Raw genomic sequence first — 18,122 nt, 5'->3', positions numbered from 1 at the left:
CCCCGTGCTTGGGAGGCGGAGACAGGAGGATCGCGCAGGTTCAAAGCCAGCCTCAGCTGGTTTAAGAGACCCTGTTTCCAAATGAAATATAAAATAGGTCTGGGAGTGTAGCCCAGAGGTAGAAGGCCTCCGGCTTCCATTCCCAGTACCACCAAAAGAAATTTTTTTTAATTAAAAAAAAATAAAAGCTCTAATCTTGCTGGGCACAGTGGCATGCACCCATGGTCCCATCTACTTGGAAGTCGAGGCAGAAAAATTGATCAAGCCCAGGAGTTCAAGGCCAACCTGAACAAGAGAGGGAGAGCCAGTCTAAAAAATAAACAAATAGGCATAGAGGCACATGCCCATAATCCCAGTACTCGGTAGGCTGAAACAGGAGGATCGCAAGTTCCAGGCCAGTCTCAGCAACTTAGTGAGATCCTCTTTCAAACCAAAAATTTAAATAGGGTTCAGGGTGTATCTCAGAGGTAAAATACCCCTGGGTTTAATCCCCAGTACCACTATAAACAAATAACATAAAATATAGATACATAAATAAACAGGCATGGTGGTACATCCTGGAATTCCAGCCATTCAGGAGACTGAGAAAGAAATACCACAAATTTGAAGCCAGCATGGGCAACTCAATAGGAACCTGTCACAAAAATAAAAAATAAAAGCCGGGCGTGGTGGTACACGTTTGTAATCCCAGCATTCAGTAAAGGCTGATACCGGAGGATTGCGGTTCTCGGACAGCCTCAGCTATTTAGTGAGGCCCTCTGTACCTCAGTGAGACCCTGTTTAAAAATAAAGATTTAAAAATAGGGCAGGGGGTGAAGCTTGAAGGTTGAATGCCCCTGGGTTCCATCCCCAGACCTGCAATATTTGGGAGGCTGAGAAGGATCACGGGCTCAAAGATCACCTCAACAATCTGCGAGGTTCTTAGCAACCTTGTGAGACTGTTTCCAAATAAGAAATAAGCAGGGCATAGTGGCACACACTTGTAATCTCAGTGCTTGGGAGGCTGAGACAGGAGGATCACAGGTTCAATGCCAGCAATTTAGTGAGGCTCTCAGCAACCTAGTGAGACCCTGTTTCCAAATAAGAAATAAACGTAGGCTGGGAGCCGGGCGTGGTGGTGCACGCTTGTAATCCCCGCACTTGGGAGGCTGAGACAGGAGAATCACACGGGTTCAAAGCCAGCCTCAGCTATTTAGTGAGGCTCTCAGCAACTTAGTGAGACCCTGTTTCCAAATAAATTATAAAATAGGTCTGGAAGTATAGCCCGGAGGTAGAAAGCCTCTGGGTTCCACCTTAATACCACCAAAAAAAAAAAAAAAGCAAAAACTGTAGGCTGGGAGTATAACCTGGAGATAGAATGCCTCTGGGCACAATCTCAGCACCAAAACTAAATTAATTAAATTAAATTTAAAAATAAGCTGGGGAGCTGGGTATGGTGGTGCATGCTTGTAATCCCAGCATTTGGGAAGCTGTGACAGGAGGATTGTGGTTTGCAGATAGCCTCAGTTACTTAGTGAGGCCTTCTGCAATTTAGCGAGCCCCCGTTTCAAAATAAAGAATAAAAAATAAGGCTGGAGGGCCGGGCGTGGTGGCGCACGCTTGTAATCCCCGTGCTTGGGAGGCGGAGACAGGAGGATCGCGCAGGTTCGAAGCCAGCCCCGCTGGCATAAGAGACCCTGTTTCAAAAATATAAAATAGGTCTGGGAGTGTAGCCCGGAGGTAGAAGGGCTTCCAGTACCACCAAAAAAAAAAAAAAAAAAAAAGGCTGGGGGTATAGCTTGGAGGTAGAATGCCCCTGGGTTCAATCCTCAATGCACACACACAAAAGTATTTTCAGCAGCTCTGTGTGACGCCGGCCTTGTTGACTCTTCCCTTTGCTCTGGGGTGATCAGGTGGCAAGATAGCCTTTGTTTTGGGATTCTGCCCAATATTAATTTTTCTTTCTCAAGGCTATTTATGTTTTTCAGAGAGAAATAATAGTGATGATAATAACAGTTGCCACCCAGAAGTCACTCCTTGTCATTTCTAAGCGTTGACTCATTTAATATTCAGTGATCTCTACGAGGCTGGTACCCCTGCCACCATCTGCATTGTGCGCAAACCAAAGCACAGGGAGGTAGAGTAGCAGGCTTACATGACTTATTTACTGGCAGACATTTGACCCAAGCAGGCTGGCTTCCAAATCTCTGTATGCATCCTCCACAGGGGCCAGCGAGAGAGGAAGCTGCGGCACCTCACTGCAGAGTTCGTAACTATGTAATGGAGCCTCACTTGTGGATGCCTGGTTCTAAGCCCAGAGCCATCTCACTGTCTTATCTTGGCCTTGATGTCTCTGACTCCAAAAGCCTCTGGGGGCACATAAAGCCAGTCTTGATGAAAGAGATTGGGAGCTAGTGGGGAAGTAGAAGAGAATCTAGAGCAGCTTCAGGAGTCAGGAGTCACGGTACACCTGTGTAATCTCAGTACTGGGAGGCTGAGACAGAAGGACTGAAAGTTCAAGGACAGCCTCAGAAACATAGCGAGGCCCTCAGCAAATTTAAGAGAACTTGTTTCAAAGTAAAAATTTAAAAAAATAGGGCTGGGGACCTAGCCCCTGGGTTCTGCACCCAGTGTCACAAAAAATAAAAAAATATGTATATATGTAAATACTAAATATGTAGCTGGGCGTGCTGGCACATCCCGATTCCTATATCTCTTTGGATATATGGACAACAAAAACAATGACAACAAACAGGAAGCAATTCCCAATGTAGTGATAAAACAAAATATAAATTAAATGATGCTTACCAAATCACTATTATGGTTTGGAGGGCGTTGTTTTTTTTTGGGTTGTTTTGTTTTGTTTTGTTGCAGGTCTGGGGATAGAACCCAGGGGCATTTGACCTCCAAGATACACTCCCTGCCCCATTTTTTATTCTTTTATTTGAAACAGGGTCTCACTAAGTTGCAGAGGGCCTCACTAAATAGGCTGTCCGTGAACCGCGATCCTCTGTTCTCAGCCTCCCGAATGCTGGGATTACAAGCTGTGCCACCATGCCCGGCTTATTATGTTTAAAATTTAGTAAGAGATTTGGCAATAGAAACAAGAAAACATTCCATACCTAAGGCTTCTGCTGAAACTCTATCCTAAGAAAATACTCTAAGACATATGCAAACATATATTCACAAATATTTTTATAAAAATTATGAGAAGACAGCCGGGCGTGGTGGCGCACGCTTGTAATCCCAGCATTCGGGAGGCTGAGACCTGGAGGATCGCGGTTCGCAGACAGCCTCAGCTACTTAGTGAGGCCCTCTGCAACTCAGTGAGACCCGGTTTCAAAATAAAGAATAAAAAATAGGGCAGGGGGTGTAGCTCGGAGGTCAAATGCCCCTGGGTTCCATCCCCAGACCCGCAAAAAAAAAAAAAAAAAAAAAAAAATTATGAGAAGAATCTAAAGGCCCAGCAATACAGAAAATAAGAAAAGAATCATAAAGTTGGGCGTAGTGGCCCACACTTGTAATCGCAGCATTCAGGAGGCTGAGACAGGAGGATCGCAGTTTGTGGACAGCCTCAGCTACTTAGTGAGGCCCTCCGCAACTTAGTGAGACCCTGTTTCAAAATGAAGAATAAAAAATAGGGATGTAGCTTGGAGGTAGAATGCCCCTGGGTTCTATCCCCACTACCACACCAAAAAAAAAAAAAAAAAAAAAATGTGACTTCAAATCTTACTAGTTCGTAACTATGTAATGGAGCCAAAATATCTAATTTGCCTTAGTTTTCTCATCTGTAAAACAGGATTTTAAAGCTGGGCGTGATGACACGAGCTTGTAATCCTAGTACTTAGGAGGCTGAGACTAGAAGATCACAGGTTCAAGGACAGCCTCAGCAATTTAATGCAGCTTTCAGCAATCTAGTGAGACCCTGTTTCCAAATAAGAAATAAAATTGTTCTGTGGATGTAGCTTGGAGGTAGAATGCCTCTTGGTTCAATTCTCAGTACCACACACACACACAAAAACAGGATTTTAGTAATAGCAGATTCCTCCAAGGGTTATTATGAGAGCAAATAAATTAATACCTGCAAAGCTTCATAAATGGAGTAGCTATAATGCACCAACAATATTAATTAATACACTGCACAGTGCTAGTGGGTATTGTGTTAAGAGTGATAAGATTATAGGTGTATAAAAAAATTGGGGGGGTGGAACCCGGGTCATTCTACCTCCAAGCTGTACCCCCAAACTCTATTTATATTCTTTATTTTGAAACAAGGTCTCACTATTTATATTCTTTATTTTGAAACAAGGTCTCACTAAGTTGCGGTGGGCTTCATCTCACTAAATAGCTGAGGCTGGCAAACCTGGGATGCTCTTGTCCCAGCCTCCCAAGTACTGGGAGTACAAGCATGCACCACCCCGTCCGGCTGAAAATAAACATTTTAATACTTAAAAATTATTTAGGGCTGAGCATGTATCTCAGTGGTAGAATGCATGCTTTAGAATGTGTCAGGCACTGGGTTCAATACCTACCCCCAACCCCAGTATTTTTTTTTAAAGAAGTCTTGTTTGTAGTCAAGGATAATGCTCTATTCTGCAATACTAATTCCATTTCCTCTTGCTTATCTGGAACCCGGTTCCACCCATTCTCTCCTCTGTGTTATCTCAAATACTTTTTCTGATTCACTAAATAAATAAATATTTCTAAAGTGGATTCTTTACTCCCTTCTCTTTACTGTCACACCTAAGGGGGTAAAATTCTCAGGAGCTTACTCCAATTCTAAAATCCAATTTGCTGCTCTTCAGTATATTGTAATGTGACTTCTCCCTCTAACATGGCATTGTAACAATGTTGCTAATTTCCTTAATGTCCAGACTTATTTAATCCTAATCTTATTTGCCCCATCGGAGCAGTTTTAAGACTGCTAGGACTCATTCCTTGACACCCACTTCTCTAACTTGTCACAGCTAGAAAGTGGAAGGCAGCAGGGGTTCTAGAACCCCCTGAGCTGGAAACCAGAACCTGAGTCTGTAGGTCCATGAGGTCAGATCAGGAGTCACAAGCTGCAGAACCCACCCAGACGCAGGAAGCGGGCACGGCCCAGAGAAAAGGCAGAGGCCAGGGAATCCAGGGATTAAAAACGGAGCAGAATGGATCAAAGACCAGAGAACACCCTGTGCCCCAAGGGGAGCAGAGGTCTACAGACCCACACAAAGTCCTGCGGGAACCTGGGGATGGAACCCAGGGGCATTCTACCTCTGAGCTATACTTCTAACCCTGTTTGTTTGTTTGTTTGTTTGTTTGTTTGTTTGTTTGTTTATTGAATTGGGGGTGAAACTCAGGGCATTCTACCTTCAAGCTATACCCTCAACCCTATTTTATTCTTTAATTTGGAACAGGGTCTCACTACATTACAGAGGACCTCACTAAATTGCTGAGGCTGGCTGCAAGCTTGCGATCCTCCTCAATCTCCTAAATACAAGCATGTACCACTATGCCCAGCTGTGTGTGTGTGTGTGTGTGTGTGTGTGTGTGTGTGTGTGTGTGTGTGTGTTACTAGAGATGAAACCCCCAGTTCTATGTTTTTTTTCTATTTTGAAACAGGAGCTCACTAAGTTGCTGAGGTCGGCCCACAACCTACGATCTTCCTAATCTCAGCCTTCCAAGTACTGGGATTATAGGTGTGTGCCACCGTGCATGGCTGTAACTGGTTTAGCAGAGTTTCATTATCAAATCTTTAACTGCCAGAGTGCCTTAAAGATGCTCCTTTCTGTTCTTCAGTGCCATACACACAAACTCGTCCCTGTTCTCTGAGTGTTCTTTCTTCCATTTAATCATCCAGTTCTCCTTCCATTTATCAAAAGTATATTTACAAAGCCAGACGTGGTGGCGCACGCTTGTAATCCCAGTACTTGGGAGACTGAGACAGGAGGATCACAGGTTGACGGCCAGCCTCAGCTACTTCTACTTAGTGAGACCCTGTTTCAAATAAAAAGTGAGACCCTGTTTCAAAATAAAAAGTAATAAAACTGGGAGTATAGCTCAGTGGTAGTATGCTCCTGGGTTTAACCCCTAGTACCACAAATATATATATATATATATATATATATATATATATATATATATATATTTATAGCCAGTGTGGTGGCTGATACTTATAAGTTGGGTCCTGCACTCGTGTGACTTTGTGTCACATGACCTCTGAAGGGCAAGGGAGGGGCCGAAACCTCCCCGGAGAATTGGGCGTTCCCACGAGTAAAACCCCCATCTCGCATGCCTTGAAAAGGAGAGCCCGCGTCCTCTAGTCCTCTAGCTTCGGACAGACGTCCTCTAGTCCTCTAGCTTCGGACAGACGCACAGGCCCCACGGTGCCTCGCCCTGGTCCCCGGGAGAGCCGTGCAATTAAAACTTTACATGCCACGTGTACCAGACCGCTCTCGTGTTTTTCACACTCTGCCGTACCCACATTATTTTTTATTTTACTTGCATAATTTTTATTTTACTTATCACTTATAATCTCTGTACTTGGGGAAACTGAGGCAGGAGGACTGCTGGTTTGCAGCCAGCCTCAGCAACTTAGTGAGGCCTTTCGCAATTTGTTTCAAAATAAATCAATAAAGGAATAAAATAAGGCTGGGGGTGTAGCTCAAAGGTAGAATGCCCCTAGGTTCTGTCCCCAATAACAATATATATATACATATCTATATATGTATGTATATATGTATACACCAAATATATACCAATATATAAAACACATATACTTATATAATTATATGTTTATTTACTAAATGGTCATCATCTGCAAGGTCTTGTGATGTGACAGGAAAGTAAACAGTTAAGAAGATACAGTCCTTGTTCTTGCGAGCTCACCTTGTGCAGGCCAGGGTGGCACACTCTTGTAATCCCAGTACTTGGGAGGCTGAGACAGGAGGATTGCAAGTCCAAGGCTAGTCTCAGCAGTTTAAAGAGACCTTGGTTCCAAATAAAATAACACTGAGGATGTAGCTCAGAAGCAGAATGCCTCTGAGTTCAACCTTTAGTACCAAGAGTGTGGGGGGTGGGGGCTCACCTTACTGACATGTTTTTACTGACCACATCACAAATGTTTGTGTTTCCCACAGTTCTGGTCTCCACCTTCTCTCCTTCCCATCCAGAGCTATCTCCCAGTACCTTCCTCACTCACACCTCACAGATCCCTTACTTGGTGGCAGTTTCTAATAATATCTTATCTACAGTGCTGCTCACCTGTAATCCCAGCTATGCAAGAGGACTAAGGCAAGAGGATCAGGATTCAAGGCCAGCCTGAGATTTTTATCTCAAAAATAACAAGTATTTTAAAGGGCTGGAGGTGTAGCTCAGTCCTTGAGTGCCTGCCTACTGTGCACAAGGCACTGGGGCCCAATCCCCAGTACTGAAAAAAAAAAATTTTTTTAATCATCTCCTGGAGCTAGGAGGTATAGCTCACACGTGCTTAGCATGTGCAAGGTCCTAGGTTCAGACCCGCAGCATAAAAGAAAACCTCAAAATTCACTCTTTATTCCTTATATCTCTACATTAATTTCAACTTGTCATTACTTTGGAATGGCCGTCTACCTATCTGTCATTTAATATCATTTGGTAATATCATTACCAAAATGATACCAAAATTATTTCCAAGGCTGGGTATGTAGCTCAGTAATAGAGCACTTGTCTAACATGTGCGAGGCCCCAGGTTTGATCCCCAACACTGAAAAAAAAAAAGAAGGAAAGAAAGAAAGAGAAAAAAGAAAACTCCACTATAATCCACTATAGATTCTGTATGCATGTTTTTCCACCATTTTAGACCCCTAGTTTTTTTGTGTGTGTGCTACTGGGGATGGAACCCAGGGGCATTCTACCTCTGAGAGACATCCCCAGCCCTACTTTTTTACTCTTTATTTTGAAACAGGGTCTCACTGAGTTGTAAAGAGCCTCCCTAACGAGCTGAGGCTGTCTGCAAACTCGGATCCTCCTGTCTCAGCCTCCCAAATGCTAGGATGACATGTGTGCGCGCCACCACGCCCGGCTTCTTTAGATTTCTTCTACACATTTCTTCTTCACCTTCATCTCTTAACACTATGTTGAGTAAACAAAATTGCTTCTATCTCCAAACACCAGAAATTTTGATAATCCTGTGTGTCTTTGCCCCAAGTGTGTGTGTGTGTGTGTGTGTGTGTGTGTGTGTGTGTGTGTGTGGCACTGGGGATCAAAACCCAGAACCATACACATGCTAAGCAAGTGCCATACTAGTGAGCAGCTGCCCCGTCCCCAGATGCTTTAACCTCATCCCTTCATCTGACAAGTCCCTGATTGACACACAAACACACACACACACACACACACACACACACACACACACACACACACACACACCGGCACTGAGGATAGATCCCAAGGCCTCCTGCATGCCAAGCAGGTGATCTACCACCAGGCTGCGTCCCAACCTGACACCTTTCAATGGGAGCCCAAAGCTTTTAAGCTTTTTCCATCTCCTCCGAACAGAATTGTCAAGTCTTACCACTGAACTCTGTGCTGGACAGTGCATTTCTACGAGATACAGAGTCAACATACAAAAAGCAACTGCTTTGCTATACACCAGTGAGGAGCCTGCTGAAAAAGAAACCAGGAAAACGATCCCATTCATAACAGTCTAAAAGCAAAACAAAAACCTAGGAATAAATCTAACCAAAGAAGTAAAAGACCTCTAAAATGAAAATTATAGAACACTGAGGAAAAATATTAAAAAGACATTAAATGATGGAAAGGCCTACCATGTCCATAAATAGGCAAAATAAGTATTGTTATTTATTTATTTTTATATGGGGTATTGAACCCAGAGGTATTTTGGAACATGGTCTCGCTAAGCTGCTGAGACTGACCTCAAATCTATGATACTCCTGTCTCAGCCTACTAAATACTAGAATTACAGGCATGCGCCACCGTGCCTAGCCAAATTAATATTGTTAAAATTGCCATGTTACCAAAACTGATCCAAATATTTAATGTAATTCCCAACAAAGTACCAACTGACAAGCCAGGCATAGTGGTGCATGCTTACATTCCCAGTATTTCTGAGGCTGAGAAAGACCAAAAGTTTGAGGGCAGCCTCAACAACTTAGACTCTCAACAACTTAGTAAGACCCTATTTTTGTGTGTGTGTGTGTGTGTGCATGTCTGGGGATGGGACCCAAGGGCATTTGACCTCCAAGCTACCACCCCCTGCCCTATTTTTTATTCTTTATTTTGAAACCGGGTTTCACTGAGTTGCAGAGGGCCTCACTAAGTAGCTGAGGCTGTCCGTGAACGGAGATCCTCGGGTCTCAGCCTCCCAAATGCTGGGATTACAAGGGTGCGCCACCATGCCCAGCTAACAAGATCCTATTTAGAAAAAAAAAAAAAAAAAGATTGGGGGCCTGGGATATAGCTCAGTGGCAAAGTGCCTGTGCTGCAGATGTGGCATTCTAGGTTCAATCCCAGTTTCAAAAAAAAAAAAAAAAAAAAAAAAAAAATTTAAACAGTTGGAAAGTAGGGTATGGTGGTACATACTTTTAGTCTTAGTGCTTGGAAGTCTGAGGCATGAGGACCGCCAGTTCGAGACCAGCCTCAGCAACTTAGTGAGGCCCTCTGCAACTTAGTGAGAACCTCTTTCAAAATAAAGAATAAAGCCGGGCCTGGTGGCACACGCTTGTAATCCCCGCGCTTGGGAGGCAGAGACAGGAGGATCGCGCAGGTTCTAAGCCAGCCGTGCTGGCTTAAGAGACCCTGTTTCAAAATTTAAAAAATATATATAAAATAGGTCTGGGAGTATAGCCCAGAGGTAGAAGGGCTTCCAGGAACCCCAGTACCACCAGAAAGAAAAAAGAAAGAAGAAAGAAAGGAAGAAAGAAAGAAAGAAAGAAAGAAAGAAAGAAAGAAAGAAAGAAAGAAGAAAGAAAGGGTGAAGGAAGGAAGGAAGGAAAGAAAGAAAGAATAAAATAGAACCAAATATAGCAGTGCACACTTGTAATCCCAGTATTATTTGGGAGACTGAGACAGAAGGATCACAGGCTTGAGGACAGCCTTAGCAAGCAGTAAAACTCTTATCAACCCTGTAAGACCCTGTTTCTAAATAAAAATTTAAAAAGGACTGGGGTTGTAACTTGGAGACAGAATGCCCCTGGGTTCAATCCCTAGTATCAAAATTAATAATAATAATAATAATAATAATAATAATAATGGGTTGGGAATGTAACTCAGAGATAAAATTCCCTTGGGTTCAATCTCCAATATTAAAAAAATAAAAAGAATAAAATAGGGCTGGGTGTGTTCTGATACCTACATAATATTCCTTTATCTATCTGTCTTCAACAGTGGAGTGAGCCTAAGTTCAGGGCAGAGATCAGGTACATTTCTTTCTTTCTTTTATTATTTTTTCAGTACTGGGGATGGAACTCAGGGGCATTCTACCTCCAAGCTATACCTCCAGCTCTATTTTTTATTCTTTATTTTGAAACAGAGTCTCACTGAGTTGCAAAGGGCCTCACTAAGTAGTAGCTGAGGCTGTCTGTGAACCCAGATCCTCCGGTCTCAGCCTCCCCAATGCTCGGATTACAAGCGTGCACCACCACGCCGGGCTTACATACATTTCATTTCATATTGCTTTATACTCAGAAAAATGGCCACTACTATTTTGGGCTGAAAGAACAACTCAGAAAATACGTTACGAATGGGAAAAATAATGCTTTTCGTTTTTCGTTCGGAGTGTGAATACTGAGACACAACACGTATCTCTACATGTGAGAAGATTGAGAAAATGAAGCTCAGGAGATATAATGAAGGTCAAAAAAGAAAAGAGAAAGAAACCAGAAAGGAGCAATGGAGCCAAGAGAAACAAAGCCAAATCGAGGAAGGGAGGCAGAGAATCACAGGAAATAAAGGTAACACCTGGGAAGAGTCCGGCGGTAGAGAGGTATGCCAATCCCACCCAAACCTTTGTGATTTGTCTTCTCAAACCCCAACAAGCTTCATTGCTTTACCATCTCAATAAAAACATGGTTAAACATAGTTCCTGGGGGAAACACTGGGGTGGTGGGGACTTACACTTGGCCAGCAAGGCATCCGATCAAAAAATTTCCCGGAGTATATGGGTCTGATGCCGTCCGGGGGTCTCCCTCCTGGTTCAGGATTTTCAGCCTCCTTTTTCTCTTCGGGTGGTTGGCCAAACTGACCCTGGAAAGGCTCTATCACCAGCCCCATCCGAGGCTCAGCGTTCTTGGTTTCATCTGGTTCTGCTTGGGGCAGCCCAATGTCCACCTCCACCGGGGGCTGCACCTCCACGCAGGGTTTCATCACCACACACGTAGGCTCGGCACTTAAAGCGGGCTGCTTTCCCACGAAGGCCTGTATTCCCTCAGGGTCACTAGCCACCGGAGCTCTCCCTACAGCCTGTGGACATCCGCACCCCATGCCCAGGGGAGGCTGCATTACCCTTCGACAGGGACACCCTGCAGGAAGACACTCTTTTTCCAACCCCAGTCTTTCTGGTAACACACATGGAGCTTTTGTTCCCTGTGAGGCAGAGACACCATTAACTAGTAAATTGCCCCTCTCTATGGGGATCCTAGGAATGTTTTGTCCTTCTAATCCAATTTCACATCGCTTGCTCAATGGAGATTTTGTTTCTGGTGTGGCCATTCTATCCTTATATTTATTACTAACCACAGAGTTCTCCCTCCATCGGGAATCTTCTTTTCCTAAACTCATTCTGAGTCCCAACTGCATGGGAGATTTCGTTCCCATAAACACCCTCCTGTCTCCTAGATCATCCTTTCCCTCTTGGGTGAGTCCGGCTTCCAGGTTCAAGGGAGATTTCTCCTCAGACAGATTCGTTCCTACAAGGGCACTCGTCTCTGCACCTGGATCCGGGGAAGTTTCCAACTCCTTGGGGGACCCCACTCTCACAGAAGAGCACATCCCGGCTCGGTCTTCCTTTCTACCTCTTAGCGGAGTTCCCTGGGCGAAAAGGAGATGGAGTCTGTTTATCCGGTTACCTGGGAAACAGCGCGAGGGGGCGGGGCTTGGCGCGCCATTCCACCTGGAGCAAGGCCCCGCCCACTTCTCCACTTCTGAAAGTCTCTCCCCCCTCTCTCTTTCTCTCTCCCTCTCCCTCTCTCCCTCCCTCTTTCCTAACCTACCCCCACCCCCGTCCTGATTTTTTCTTTACTAGATTTGGAGGGCAAGAAAACTTGATATGCTTTGGGCACCAGAGCAAGTAAATGTTCACTAACTGGTTCCCAAAGCAAGGCAGTCCATTAGAATGGTTTCAGCCATTGGCTTCTTTTTGACCACTGGCCTCTTAATTTTACAGGTGATCTGGGCACAAATAACTTGATGGAGGTAGTGACTTCTTTTTGGTCCTTCCTTGCCAAGTACCTTTCCACTGCATGTAATTATTTTAGCTCTAAAGTGAGTGTGTGTGTGTGTGTGTGTGTGTGTGTGTGTGTGTGTGTGTATGTGTGTGTGTGTTGTTAGGGGATCCACCCAGGACCTCCTTGAATGCTGGACAACGGCTCTGCCACCGAGCTACATCTCCAAGGAAGTACCTTATATTATGGAATATTATTATGTTTGACAGTTGTAGCATGGAAACATCTTAAGGTCCTTAAGTACACTTAAACTTTAGTAAACTTTAATTAGGTCTTAAATAATATTTAAAGTGAACATATTAAGGTTTGAGATAAGGGACTAGAGGTGTATCGAAGTGGTAGCATGTTCAAGGTCCTGGTTTGATCCTCAGCATCAAAAATTAAGTTTGAGTCGGGCGTGGTGGCGCACGCTTGTAATCCCCGCGCTTGGGAGGCAGAGACAGGAGGATCGCGCAGGTTCGAAGCCAGCCGGGCTGGCTTAAGAGACCCTGTTTCCAAATTTTTTTTTAAAAAGTATAAAAAAAATGTCTGTCTGGGAGTGTAGCCCAGAAGTAGAAGGGTTTCCAGGAACTCCAATACCACCAAAAAAAAAAAAAAAAAAATTAAGTTTGAGATATGTTACACAATTATGCATATTGGATCTTTTTTTGTTGGTGATGGTGGTGGTGGTACTATGGTTCCTGGAAACCCTTCTCTACCTCCGGGCTACACTCCCAGACCTATTGTTTTATATTTTTATTTGGAAACAGGGTCTCTTAAGCCAGCAAGGCTGGCTTCAGACCTGCGTGATCCTCCTGTCTCTGCCTCCCAAGCGCGGGGATTACAAGCCTGCGCTACCACACCTGGCTGCATATTGTATTTTTAAAATAGTGTGGCAAGCCGGGCGTGGTGGCCCACGCTTGTAATCCCCGCGCTTGGGAGGCTGAGACAGGAGGATCGCAAAGGTTCGAAGCCAGCCTCAGCTACTTAGTGAAGCTCTCAGCAACTTAGTGAGACCCTGTTTCCAAATAAAATATAAAAAAGGTCTGGGAGTATAGCCCGGAGGTAGAAAGCCTCTGGGTTCCACCCCCAGTACCACCAAAAAAAAAGTAAATAAAAAAATAAATTGGGGTTACACCTCTCAAAGTGTGTGTGTGTGTGTGTGTGTGTGTGTGTGTGTGTGTGTGTTACTGGGGATGGAACCCAGGAGCATTCTACCTCTGAGTTACACCTCCAGCCCTCTTTTATTATTTTACTTTGAAATAGGGCCTCACTAAATTGCAGAGGGCCTAAGTTGCTGAGGCTGGCTATGAACCTATAATCTTCCTGTCTCAGCCTCCTAAGTACTGGGATCACAAGCATGTGCCACCATGTCCAGCTTCTTCTATCAAATTTTAATGAAAGTATATTTGCTGAATATTTGTCATGTTCTACATATACATAGCAACAGGAAACTTGGCATAAAATTTTAGTAGAATTTACATGATTCCAATCTAAAAAAGAAAAAAAACTCTGTAAAATCTGAAATTTCTTTTTTTATTTTTTGGTGGTACCAGGGATGGAACCCAGGGGCTTTCTACCTCCGAGCTATACTTCCAGACCTATTTTATATTTCATTTGGAAACAGGATCTCACTAAGTAGCTAAGGCTAGCTTCAAACCCATGCGATCCTCCTGTTCAGCCTCCCAAGAACTGGGATTACAACCGTGCGCCACCACGCCAGGCCGAATTTTTTTTTTTTAAGTGGGTATAGACCCAGGCTTTTTTTTTTTTTTTTTTGGGTGGTACTGGGGTTCCTGGAAGCCCTTCTACGTCCGGGCCACACTCCCAGACCCATTTTTATATTTTTATTTGGAAACAGGGTCTCTTAAGCCAGGGAGGCTGGCTCCGAACCAGTGTGATCCTCCTGTCTCCGCCTCCCAAGCGCGGGGATGACAAGCGTGCGCCACCGCGCCCGTAGAGCTGGGCTTTTAATTCATTATTCTACAAATGTGTACTGAGACCCAACTTTGTGTCAGTGCTAGAAATACAATTAGATATGAACCAAACTCTACCTCAGAAAACATATTCTAGTTGGAATAGATAACCATAAAGCGAGCCAATGAACAAACGCATTTCAGATAGTGATGTGCTATGAAGAAAAGATGTTTTGGTTGGAGGAAGCACTTTAGAATCAGTGAGCTTAAAAGTTCCTTAAGTGACATTTGCACTGCGCCTGAATGATACCCTCTAAAGACACGGACTTTTTGTGTGTGGGGTGGTACTGGGGAATGAACCCAGGGGCACTGCATTCTACCTTTGAGCTATACCCCCAGCCCTACTTTTTAGTCTTTTACTTATTATTTGTTTTATTATTTGTTTTCTTATTTATTATTTGTTTTTATTTATTATTTTTTTATTATTTGTTTTATTATTTATTTTGTGGTATTGGGATACAACCCAGGAGCATTCTACCTACGAGCTACACCCCCAGCCCTACTTTTTTTTTTTTTTAATTCTTTTAAACAGGGTCTCACCAAGCTGCAAAGGGCCTCACGAAGTAGCAGTTGAGACTGTCCACAAACTGTGATCCTCTCGTCTCAGCCTCCCAAGTGCTGGGATTACAAGCGTGCTCTACCATGCTTGGAAGTCTTTTTATTTTTAAAACAGGGTCTCACTGAGTTGCAAAGGGCCTCGCTAAATAGCTGAGGCTGTCCTCAAACCATGATCCTCTAGTCTCAGCCTCCTGAATGCTGAGATTACAAGTGTGTGTCACCATGCGTGCCCCCACCCTTTTTTCGGTACTGGGGATGAATCCCAGGGGCATTCTACCTCCAATCTATATCCTCAGCCCTATTTTTTATTCTTTATTTTGAAACAGGGTCCCACTGAGTTGCAAAGGACCTCATTAAGTAGCTGAGGCTGTCTGCGAACTATTATCCTCCTGTCTCAGCCTCCCAAATGCTGGAATTACAAGCGTGTACCACCATGCCCAGCTCCTGGCTCATTTTGTATTTATTTATTTATTTATTTATTTATTTATTTATTGGTGGTACTGGGGGTGGAACTCAGGGGCTTTTTTCTACCTCCAGGCTATACTCCCAGATCTATTTTATATTTTATTTGGAAACAGGGTCTCATTAAATTGCTGAGAGCCTCACTTAAGTAGCTTAGACTGGCTTTGAACCTGTGTGATCCTCCTATCTCAGCCTCCCAAGCGCTGGGATTACAAATGTGCACCACCACACCCGGCTCTAGTATTTATTTTGAAACAGGGTCTCATTAAGTTGCGGAGGACCTAAGTAGCTGAGGCTGGTTGCGAATACAAACCTGCAATCCTCCTGTCTGAACCTCCCAAGTACTGGGATTACAAGCATGCACCGCCACACCCAGCAGACACAGACATTTGTTGTTGTTTGTTTTATAGTGCTAAGGAATGAACCCAGGGCCTCAGCATGTGTGACAAGAGCTCTCCAATCTAGCTAGTTCTCGGATCTTTTTTAATTTTATTTGACACAGGGTATCCCTGTCTCAGGCTGGCCTGGAATTTATGATCCTCTTGCCTAGACTCCTGAGTGGCTGGGACCACAGGTGTTTGACACCACGCCCAGCTCAGACTATTTATTTTGGGTACTGAGGATTGAGCCCAGGTCCTGGCACTTGATAAGCTCATGCTCATGAGCTACACCCTAAACTCCATTCTCAAGCATTTTAAACATGACTAGCATCCAGGTGTGGTGGTGCAGCCTCTAATCTCGGCTACTCGGGAAGCTGAGGCAGGAGGGTTGCAAGCTTGGGGCCAGCCTGGACAAATGTGTGACACTCTGTCTCAAAATAAAGAGTAAAACGGGTTGGGAATGCAGTTGAGTTGCAGAATAATTCTGGGTTCAATCACCACTAGAAAGGTATGAGTCAGTAGATAGATATGAATGAGGAAGCGGTATTCTAGGATGAGGTAGGGAGTGTCTACAATCATAAATTTCAGCATCTGATGTTATTTGCAAGGTTAAATATTTGTCATTCTAAATGAAATTAAGTTCACAGATATTGAAGGTCTTTTTGTGTGTGTGTGTGTGGTACTGGGTTTCCTGGAAACCCTTCTACCTCTGAGCTACACTCCCAGACCTATTTCTATATATGTTTTTTAAATTTGGAAACAGGGTCTCTTAAGCCAGTGAGGCTGGCTTCGAACCTGCTCAATTCTCCTGTCTCTGATTCCCAAGCGCGGGGATTACAAGCATAAGCCACCACACCCGGCCCACCATGCTGGTTTTAACCAGAGGTTTTCTGTGATAAACTCAGATGATGAATAATTGATAGCTGAATCCTTAAAAACTTTATAATCAGCTGGACATGGTGGGCATGCTTGTAATCCCAATATTAGGGAGGCTGAGACAGGAGGATTGCGGTTCGCAGACAGCCTCAGCTACTTAGTGAGACCCTTTGCAACTCAGTGAGACCCTGTTTCAAAATAAAGAATAAAAAATTGGGCTGTGGTGAAGCTCGGAGGTAGAATTCCCCTGGGTTCCATCCTCAGTACTGGGGGGAAAAAAAAAACTTTATAATCAGTTCTAAGAAAATGAAAGGCTAACTGTAAAATAAGGCAGATTTTAGAACCATCAGAGAGAAATTAAAACTTAGGCTTCTCTTCTGTGGTGTGAAACTACAGAAATAAGATAAATAAATTCAATAAAAGTCTGCTCAGATACTGTCTAGAGGAACTGGCATCCCAGTCAAGGCAGTGATGGGGAGTAATGGTGTTCCAGGTAGAAGGTACAAAGTGATCCATGATGCCAAGAAGGAAACAGAGAGGCAAGATTCAGGGAACACAGATTAGATATGTGTGATCAGAGGACAAAGCTAGAGCTGGGGAGAGAAAAGCTACAGAGATAAAATGAAAGAAACATGAGTTGAGACTACAGTTGAATAAAAAACCTTTGGACTCTATTTAGCAAATAATAGGATACCATTTAACATCTTACATACACGTTTATCTTGAGGAATACTGGGGGTTGAACCCAGGAGTGTTCTACCTCTGGGCTACCCCTAGACCTATTTTTTTTATTATTCATTTCTGTTTAGAAATAGTCTCACTGGGCTGCTGAAAGTCTTATGTTGCTGAGCCTTTCCTCCAACCTGCGATCCTCCTGTCTCAGCCCCCCACGCACTAGGATTTCAGGCACTCCGCTTCCATTGAACACGTTTTGTTTTTGTTGTTGTTATTTTTTTGGCAGTACAGAGGATTGAACCCAGGAGAATTCTACCTCCAAGCTACACTCCCAGCCCTATTTTTATTTATTTTTATTTACTTACTTTGTCTTTGCAGTACTGGGGCTGGAACCCAGAGACATTCTACCTCCGAGCTACACCCCTAGCCCTATTTTTTATTCTTTATTTTGAAACAGGTTCTCACTGAGTTGCAAAGGGCCCAAGTAGCTGTGGCTGTCCACAAACCGCGATCCTCCTGTCTCAGCCTCCCAAATACTGGGATTACAAGTGTGTGCCACCATGCCCAGCCCTTATTCTTATTTTGAAACAGGGTCTCACTAAATTGCAGAGGGCCTCACTAAGTAGTTGAAGCTGGCTGCGAAACTGATCCCCTGTGTCAGCCTCCCAAGTACTGAGATCACGAGTGTGTGCCACTATGCCCGACTTTCCATTGGACATTTTTTGAATAGGAGAGTGTCTGGCTAAAGAATAAAGAATGGATTGGAGAGGCAGGAGTATGCATTCATCCTAGATTATATAAACATGGCCCACGGG

At 43.9% G+C, this 18,122-nt stretch overlaps 1 protein-coding gene across 1 annotated transcript in view; it reads right to left on the bottom strand.

Moving 5' to 3' along the window:
* EFHB (EF-hand domain family member B) overlaps positions 1 to 11,949 on the bottom strand; it is a gene marked incomplete at both ends in the record, with an annotated part of 79,802 nt that extends 67,853 nt beyond the window's left edge. The window contains one exon of the mRNA XM_080715366.1: positions 11,077 to 11,949. Coding sequence (XP_080571492.1) covers positions 11,077 to 11,949 — 873 coding nt within the window. The remainder of the gene's footprint in view (positions 1 to 11,076) is intronic.
* Between the last annotated feature and the right edge of the window lie 6,173 nt (positions 11,950 to 18,122).

This window comes from Muscardinus avellanarius (genome assembly GCF_963383645.1).
Source record: "Muscardinus avellanarius genome assembly, chromosome: 18".
Lineage (NCBI taxonomy): Eukaryota > Metazoa > Chordata > Mammalia > Rodentia > Gliridae > Muscardinus > Muscardinus avellanarius.
The sequence above is the reverse complement of the archived record's forward strand: the minus strand, read 5'-3'. Positions and strand labels throughout refer to the sequence as shown.